The 9,929-nt window shown below is 35.7% G+C and overlaps 1 protein-coding gene across 1 annotated transcript; it reads right to left on the minus strand.

Moving 5' to 3' along the window:
• Positions 1-239: 239 nt before the first annotated feature.
• On the minus strand, positions 240-6,775 carry LOC108517413 (teneurin-1-like; the record flags this gene model as incomplete). Its single annotated transcript, XM_017855303.1, has 3 exons — positions 240-341; positions 5,432-5,642; positions 6,576-6,775. Coding segments are annotated over 3 exons (513 nt in total), but the record flags the coding sequence as incomplete, so codon positions are not given.
• Between the last annotated feature and the right edge of the window lie 3,154 nt (positions 6,776-9,929).

The following is a 9,929-nucleotide window of genomic DNA, read 5'->3' on the forward strand; positions in this document are numbered from 1 at the left end:
AACAGCAGATCTATCTCATAGAGCTATTGTAGGAAGCTGGAATTAAAAGACGGAACATAAAGTGTTTAGAACAGTGCCTGGCATAGTAAGTGCTCAGCTTTTGGCAGCAGCAGTAGGGAACACTGCTCCTATTGCTGTCACCACTACTAATGTTACTTACTATTACTATTACTACTAATTCTGGGTTATGAAATCACATCTATTTTCCTAAACCAATCAGAATAACAGAGCAACATTACCTCTAGCACAGTCAGGTCCAAGGAATCCTGGGAAACAATGACAATGGCCAGAGATACACTCTCCATTTCCATTGCAATTGGTTGAACAGTCATCCATTATTTCTAGTAATACAGAGAAAAAGATAAAAAAATGAATGCATCTCCAGGCTGTAGAGTCTTTAATTTTTTTTAAGTTGCAGGAACTCTGGACCTATGACAATTTTGCACTTTGCTGTTTGTGGAGCACTTACTGTTCAAAATCACATACAAAGACATCTGTAAGATGTCATATGCAGTACAAAATTATAAAAAGGGCCCTGGGTTTGCTGAATTGGCTGATCAAGAGTGGAACTAAAAAACGTCATGATCTCTAAAGTACATAAATGTTCTACTTGAATTGTATTCTTAAGAGACATTCATGATAAAGCTAAAAAATGTACCAGGATTACAGGGCATTTCTCAAAAGCAAAACAGGCTTTAAAATGTAACCCAGATGACTAAGTCTACTGCTTATTTTTCAAATTTAGGTTTTAGCAAATAAAGTTTCTTCTCTAGCAACTTATTTAATCTACTATCTTGACAGCTTAAATATGACATTCAGTATTTCATTTTCATTAATAAGTGACAATGGAAGGCTTTTAAAGTAAGTGTTCATATTAAATTCACCACCACTAAAAGCATTAGAACCTAAGTATTTTGTTGAGAAATGCTTTCTTAACTGTAAATGCTTATCAGTTTTCTCCCACTATTTTCCTTTCAATCCATTCTTAGAGAAGAATAGATTTCAGATGAATTGAGATGGCTTTGAAGGTACTGATAGGTAGTTTTGGTGACATAAATATGTACAGTGCAACAGAACTTTCATAAGACTTATGGTAACTTCTCTGAAAATCTATAATATTATACAAATGTCAGTCTCTCTGACAATTAGGTGAAAAATGTTTGTATTTTAAAATTGTGTTTGAGCACAAAAATGATCAAATTCTAAGTCTGAACTATTATGGTACCTACGCATTATTCTTGCAGGGTTTTTTTGTGTGGTGTGGTGTGTGTGTGTGTGTGTGTGTGTGTGTGTGTTATCTTCTTCTCATTCTACCTTTCTATAAATTTCTCATATTCAGCATTCTTAGACTCTGAGTTTAGTGCTCTGGCTTATTAAACTCACACTTTTCTTGTGTACGATTTTTTCCTTTTTCAATCCAAATTACCTGCTTCATCAAGTTTCACTTGCATAAGCTATTTCTGATTAGAAGGAGAGATTCTAGGAGGTGGTCCTGATATCTTCCACTGAATAATAAGAGTGAGAATTTATAATGAAGGTCGAGAAATAGCATTTCTACAATTGTAGCCTGTGGATTACTTGTATCAGTAGATCACCGGGGGCACTTAAAATGGAGATGCCTGTGTTTCAGCTCTAGATCTAGCAAACCTGCTTCAGAGGAATGCAGCCCAGTCATCTACAGTCTGACAATCACCACATGAGAGCATTGAGAACCAATATTTTAAATAGTAAACTTCCATAGTTAGAGAACTTTGTTCTAAATGTTGCATTTTGCCTTGAGAAGAATAAAAGAAGAAAAGAAAGAGGTATCTAGTCCTTTTGGGGGATTCTTAAAAGCTGAGAATGAATCCATTGGCTGGATAGCCACCCTATTATCAACTGAAGATATTATTTGTCTAAACACTATGTGAACACATGCCTTTTGTGGGTTTATGCCAGTCTGGTCCCTCATCACAGTGTTAGAAAGCTCAACCGGATAAGCAAGTGACACCTTGCATTCACTTAACCACACCTGGGCTGACTGAAATATAGCATTCAGCAAAGAGCCAACTATTTTTAACTCATTAAAACACTAGTTATCGTCAGAAAATCACTAATTTACTTAACAAGTAGTTATGAAAAGGCATAAAGAGTCTTTTTATCATTCAGAGATGGAACAATTATTTATCTGTTTTCTACTTCTCTAGCTTTGTTGTACCAAGCAGTAGTGCCACTTCTTAAATCCACATTTGAATTTCCCCCATGCTGGATGGTTAGTAGGAGGCCATAGAGGAAGCTTTCAAAAATAAACATAGTTGAATTTAATTTCATACCAGATCCTATTGGCAACTTTATGGAAGCAGCCTTGTGGGAATGGAGCTCTTCTGGAAAAAATATTTAATAAAGCTTGCTATCAAAATAAATAAAAATCCCTACATCTTATTGACTTATTTAAGAACTGCTCCTGGGCTCAAAGGGCTGTACAAAACTTAACCCCAGCAATGCAAATGAGAAGAGAAGGCAATATAGGCTTTGGAAGCTGCCACTTCCACTGGGTATCAAAGAGACATTGAAACAGCCTAGGGACTCCAGGAGGAGGATGGCTGCAGCAGGAACACATAAACAACTAGTGATGAAAAAGAATGTGTTTTTCTATTTATGTTGGCCTTCAGTAATCTTTGCCTTCTATCTTTTAAATCTTACTTCAGAATTACTTCCTAGAGTCCAGTTCCTTAGAGGTGAGAATAATTTTGAAGTTCTATGTTTAAACCCTGTTCTTATGCTACAGTCAAAAGCCCCTTGGTATTTGCATCTGTGCTGATGATAGGTTTTGTTTCTGGTAGTTATTCTCATGGGAGAAACTAAATGTAATGAATAATCTTATAGAATGAGTATAGTCTAAAGGGTATGGAATTTGGAATCAGACATACTGGTTCTCAAATTTCAATTTTGGCACTTGCTGTCTGTGAGACCTTGCCAAATTATTTACTCTGTACAAGCCTCCATTTAGTTATTTGTAATATATGTATCACTATTCCTGAGCTATCTGGGTTGTGATGAGAATCAAAGAAGATAACTGAGTGTAAAGCATCTAGTACAGTGCTTGGGGCAGAGTGGCACTCCATAAATGCTATCTATTATCCTACTACAGAGCAAGTTGCCTGAGATTAAGGGATATTGACAATGCTGCCTATACTACTGGAAAATAACATATAGTAACTTAGACCAGTGTATGACCTGTATTAGTCATTTAGTAAATGTTAGTTATTAATTGTCTTCATCCTTGTTAGTAGCAGACCAAATATAGTTGAGATCAATCAACTGATTCTAATATTATCATGAAACAGATAAATGAGCAGCGTTTAGAGCAAATTCATACAAATCTGACTTTGTTTAATCAAGTATATTGGCTTCTTTTACTCTGATTAAGGTAAACTTCAAAACAAAATAAAATGAGGAGGCCAGGCATGGTGGCTCATGCCTGTACTCCCAGCACTTCGGGAGGCTGAGGCGGGTGGATCATCTGAGGTCAGGAGTTTGAGATTAGCCTGGCCAACATGGTGAAACCCCGTCTCTACTAAAAATACAAAAATTAGCTGAGAGTGGTGGCAGGTGCCTGTAATCCCAGCTACTCAGGAGGCTGAGGCAGGAAAATTGCCTGAACCCAGGAGGCAGAGGTTATAGTGAGCCGAGATCGCGCCATTGCACTCCAGCCTGGCCGATGGAGAGAAATTCTGTCTCAAAAAAAATAAAAATAAAAATAAATAAATAAATAAAGAGGAGAATTTAGGGTGAATGACTTATAAACCTTTTGATTTTGGGAACATTTACTTGAGTTTTCTTTAAGTGAAATGGTAGCAGAAACGTTTCTGTTGCTTCTAATTTTAAAAAGACAAGAGAAAAGTAAAGAGACTGATTTGCATTAAGCAAAGAGCAAATATGTTGTTGCATATGAAACTGACAGATTGATATGTGGATGATGTGAATTGGATCTCAAAGTTTAGGTTCTTTGGGGGAGGAAGTAAGGGAAAGGAAAAAACCTCTAAACATGTTTCTGCGTCTATTGATTTTTGGAAGGTTAATAGATCAGTTAATGTTTTAACTTGAGCTTAAAAGTAAGAATAACAGGAAGAAAGAAAGTTTTCACAAATATTTTATATCTTCTAATTCATCTAATTTTTAGGAGAAACTCAACCTTTCATAACTCCTTGACATGCACATTATTAAAATTAAGCCTCTATGGAAAAATGCCATGAAATATTCATCCATTGAACCTGCCCCACTGAGCCTGTCAATAGCAAAACAGTGACATGACTTAAAAATTTATTTTCTATTTTAACAAGCAAATATTTTATCTTTTGAACATATAAGATCAGTGGCATTTTTCTCTAGGGGAAACATCATCATTTCCATTGTATTGCCTTTCTGATTACTTTAGAAGAAAGTTTTGATACTCTTATGGCTGGAATACCATTTTCTACCGACTCAAGGTCTTCGGCATCAAGTAAAAATAGAACATAATTGTTAAAAAGAGCAGATGGTATATCTATTAACAGTCCACACATCTTCCTAAACATATGGCTGAACAGGTTAACTAAAGGATAAAGTGGTGAGAATTGTATTGAAAACTGACAGCTGTAAAATATTTTCTTGTCTTTTAAAAGACACGTGTTTTAGGAAAATTCACACAATATGATACTGTGTCTATGAGTTGTCTATTTTCAGGACTCTAAAATTGCTAAGGAGCTCAGTTTTATTCACACAAAGGGTCACAAGGACTATTTATCTCAAAATGACAAAAGAGTGAGATGTCTGAAACTAACTAGGGTGAAAGTGAATGAGTATATGCAGGCATTGCATTAAAAAGAACATGTTTTAAAAGGCCCTGAGCACACTGAAAGAGACGTTGTGATGAATTTCAAACTAAAATATTCTATAAGAAAGGGCTTTAAATGTCTCAAGTTATTATCCTTAATATTCTTCTCTAAATAATCTTATTTTGTATTTTAAAGCCCTAATGGTTCTAGAATCAGTTGTTCTAAAGAAGAACTGTACTGATACTAGTTTTTCTATTTGAAAAAGATATTCATTGCTTTTGAAAAATAATAGAACTTAAATTAACTTGCTTATTCCCTGTTTCACTGAAGTTGTTCATCTATGTAGCCTTCGTAATAATATTACTAAGGTAATTATTTCTGTTTAGAACACATAAAAAGGTGTATGGCAAGTGTCCTAGAAGAGAAACAAATAAGGTAGCATTAAAAAAATCTTAATCAGCATTTAAACAACATCAATGAAAACAACAATATAAACTTTTATCATAGTAATCTTTCCTCAATAATGACTTCAACTCAAAGTGAGCAATATACTTAACCCCCAGGACACTGTCATCACTGATTGTGTCTTTCTAGAGTTGAACTGTCAATTCAACATATTAGGTAAAGCAGCTTACCAATTGCTGTAGTTAACACGAATACTTGCTCCATCTTTTTTCCATCATTGTAAAATGCCAGATACCAAGGTCCTTGATCCATATACTCTATGAAACCTGTCTCCTGAAGCGAAGTTAAGATCAGGTTCCGAGGGGAGTGCTGTGTATCATCAGAGCCCTTGGAGTCCTGCTTGACCAGCTGTTTGCCATCCATTAGTTTTACAAAATCGAACTGGAACAAATACAAACGTAAAGATGAGCCACTACTTTTTCTTCTAGACTGATAAACATCCCTAACTTCAACTGCCCTATTTAACACTTCTTTGCTTTGAAGAGGAGCAAAGTGGAAGAGGAAGTTATCAATTTTTAAGTATATTTAGACTTGGCCAGGCACGGTGGCTCATGCCTGTAATCCCAACACTTTGGGAGGCCAGGACAGGAAGATCACTTGATCCCAAGGGTTCGAGACCAGCTTGGGCAACAAAGCAATATCCTTTGTTTTAAAAAAATTAAAACANGGTAAAGTTTTAACTATAGTCATATCTGTTGGGGAAAAAACAAGCCCCGATGTTTGATTACTTTTGCTACTTCTTAGATGAAGTAGTGCTTGGAATGGGTTCATGTGGGGAAAAAATAAGGAGAAGAAAATAAGAGAAATGAGATGTTTAAGGTTTATGGAAGGGCTATAAAAATCATAGAAGTTTTACACATTTAAGTTATTAACAATAGTAAAGAAAAATTTCTACCTGTAAAACAAAACCTAACTTTTTGACTAATTTCTCACTAATTTCTGATTAATGTGCATTCTGTCATTGGGAAAAGGGGACACAGGTGTATGAAATCAGTGACGGGCGTGTAGGCAGTAAAGCTAAGCAAGATGAGAGGTCTGGGAAGCTCATGAACAGCCAGTTCCAGGAAGCAGAAGTCAAGTTCAAAGGGTATTGTCTTAAACTTTCTTTTCTGAATCTGCTCTGCTAAATGTTATTCCTTAATCTCCATGTCATTTTTTTTTTCATTAGTTTCAGTGTAATTATTCTGGATATTTATTCACGACAAATATTTTTCTGTCCTTACCTTTGACAACCACATATTTCACAAGTCACAAACCCTGTTTAACCCATCACCCTTGAAAAGGTTTCAAGAAAATACTTATAATATCAAATACCTGAGTATGTGTAGGTGGAATATTTCTTCTGCCATAAATTCCCAGCAGAGAGTCCTTGGCTAAAGAAATATTGAATTTCAGATATATCGGATGGTGGATAGTAATCTGGAAACGCCAGAATAAACCAGGTGGAATGGTCTGCATGACCTGTGCACCAATGTCAACTTCTCCAGTGTCTATCGCCCGTCCCTTCTGAAACACTAGTTTTAAAGGTAGAGAAAATTACAAACCATGTTCATCTTAATTTATAAAGCAATGGTTTTTAGCTTTTCAAGAACAGATATATCAAAATAACTTACTCAGCTTTTTCTTCCTCCCCACCCCATCTGTCTTTCAAGGCCTTGCCCAAATTAAATATCTTCTAAGGAGCCTTCCCCAACCACCCACTATGTCAGTCTCTCCCTTCTCTTCAAATCCTATTGCATTTATTTCAATCAATTTCACTCCTTTTAACCATTATTTACTGAGTGCTGTCTTGGCAGCTGCAAGAGATACAAAGATGAATAAGAGGCAGTTGTTGCTCTCAAGGAGCATTGAAAATAGCAGGGAAAATAGGACAAGCACATATAACCTCACTGTAAAGAAAAATAAGTGCTCTGTGTATTTGAAAGAGGGAAAGTTATTTGGTTGGAGGATACTCCTCATCTTTAGCTGTCTCTATCCTCTTTATCTTCTTTTATTTCTCCTTAGCACTTATCACCATCTAACATACTACATATTTTACTTATTTATTGTTTATTGTCTATTTTGCCTCAATAGAATGTAAGCTCTGTGAGGACAAGCACTGTACAGGGCTGTTTTATTCATTGGTTTATTCCCAGTACCTAGAACAATGTAAGCAACTTTAGGCAAAGAACGTAGATGATATATATGTACTCAAAGAACAAATGGATGAATGAGAAAAAGTTACTACAGGAAGTGGCATTGAAGATGAACCTTAGAGGAGGACAAGGATTTCAAAAGAGTTATTGGGAAGAGTGGTGCACATGGAAAGGATGGCTTGAACTAAAAAGAGGAAAGAAACTGTAAAGCTAAGGTGTAGGGTATCTGTCTATAGAGAGGAGCAGTTGGAGTTAGGGCTGGAGGGAAGAAGGAAATCATGTTGTCTAGGGCCTAGAGGACCAGTCAAAAGGATTTATTTAATAAAGGATAGAAAGCCATTAAAGGTTTTTAAGAAGAGGGAAGAGGTTTGGGTACATTAGAAAGGCTAATCTTGAGGCAGAGGTAGGATGAATTAGAGCAGACGGACACAAGAATGACATAGGAATTATGGGTGATTCAGGTGAAATGACACGAAGATCTAAATTTAGGGTATGCCCAAACAGCTCATATAGAAAAACTACATCTCAGTGAAAAATAATTTCGTGTGAATGGAAAGAAGGAGAAGGTATGAGAGACAACGCTAAGGAAGATACTGCAGTAGAGATTCTCAAACTTTAATGCGTACAAGAAGGCAGTTGTTTTAAAATACAAATTCTGATTCAGTAGGTTCAAAGTCAGACATTTCTAACAAGTTCCCAAGTGATGCCCATGTCACATGGTCCACAGCCCACATCTTGAGAAGCAAAGCTCTAGAGAACATTAAGTGTTGGGGCTAACGGAGGGTCAAAGCTAACCCCGTGATTGTGAGTTGGGGGATTTAGACAGTGCTAATAGCAAAAACAGGAGCTGGTCTGTGAGGGAGGATGTTGAGTTTGGGCAATCAGAGCTTTATTATTTATTGTCATATTTTCTAATGATTTCTGATGTGCTAGTTTAATATGTGTTTTCATGGAATCTTTTGTTTTGTGGTAATGGGGAGGGTAGGAATATAAGAGGAGGAGCAAGAATTAGTTTTCCTTGATTTTAAGCAAGGAGGGTTACATCTCAGGTGAGAAAGCTCGACTTGGCCTCATTTCACATCACCCTATTTTTTTTCATCCATCAACTCCTTCTCCAGACCAAACACAGTTTAAAAACACACATGGTCTCTGTCCTTTGTGCTTACCCATTATAAAGTTAACAGCCCATTAAGAAACACACCTGCAGTGGCTTTAATCAGTGGCCAATGCCTTGTAGCTTTTAACTCCCTAAAATACCTTCAATTATTGCTTTTTTAAGTCCAAGAGTAATAACTATTTTAAGAATGTTCACTGCTAACTGTTAATAATATATTTCAAATGCAATTTTGTACATAATTATGTATTACGGGACACATAATTTTGTGGAATTCACATTTATAATAAAATATGTCCTTTGAAATGATAAATGACCAACTGAGGACCCAATTTTCACTGAAAGTTACTTTTCCATGTGAGACAAATAAATTTGGCCCCAAAGGGCTGATTATACATTTAACTCTTAAGTTCTAGAGCTGACAATGTCTTCAATGACCAGACAATTAACAGACCATGTTTATGTGGACACTTCTGTTCTCAAGATAATGTTCAGTTTATTCAACTGCTATCCTCATTAGGGGCTTTTATCAATCTGAAAATGCATCATTTGGTTATGCAAACAATATTATAAATATAAAATAATTCAAAATGTTCTAAGTTCAACAAACACTGTTTTAAAGGTGCTAAGAATAGACTTTAATGAATAGATATTGTCATTTTTTAAAAAATCTGAACAAAACTGGTTGATGGATATTAACCTTTATATTCAAGCCTTACCAAATACTACACCATCTCTTTATTCTGCATTTTATAGCATCATATATTGCATAATGAAGCTACTTAAATGTTATTCAATAAATCAAAAGAAACTCAGGAAGTTGTGTTGTTGGGCTTCTCTGGTTATTAGCATTACTATATATCTGGAGTACATATGCATAAGTTATTTATGAAAAGAATTTTAAAAGAAGTTGATCTTATCCCTCGAAAGCTTCATTACAGCTAAGACAAGGTAGATGAACAGAGATGACAACATACGAATGAGTACGCGGACTATAATTTAAATAAAAATAGACAAAGCAAGCTAGTTGTGGTAATTTGGTATTAGAGAAGAGACATTCTCACAGCTTGCAGGTGGAAAATTTCTCAGCCTCTTACCTTTTAGAGTTTCATGCATTGGAAAGGAAGATATCTCCCTGTTAGCAATCTACACCACTAAATAGACTGCTCCATTTTATCATCTCTCAAAATTTGTTATAGACTATAATATAATAACTATGAATTCATTTATCATTTCACTATTTTTCTTAATGTAGCCAAAAGGTGGGGGCAAACTAAAGAGAAGGAAATTAAATGTAGAAAAACAATACAAAATAGTATTTTTTGAGGTCAGGCGCGGTGGCTCACGCCTGTAATCCCAGCACTTTGGGAGGCCAAGGGGGGTGGATAACCTGAAGTTAAGAGTTTGAGACCAGCCTGG

This window comes from Rhinopithecus bieti, unplaced genomic scaffold, assembly GCF_001698545.2.
Source record: "Rhinopithecus bieti isolate Rb0 unplaced genomic scaffold, ASM169854v2 scaffold_41697, whole genome shotgun sequence".
Classification (NCBI taxonomy): domain Eukaryota; kingdom Metazoa; phylum Chordata; class Mammalia; order Primates; family Cercopithecidae; genus Rhinopithecus; species Rhinopithecus bieti.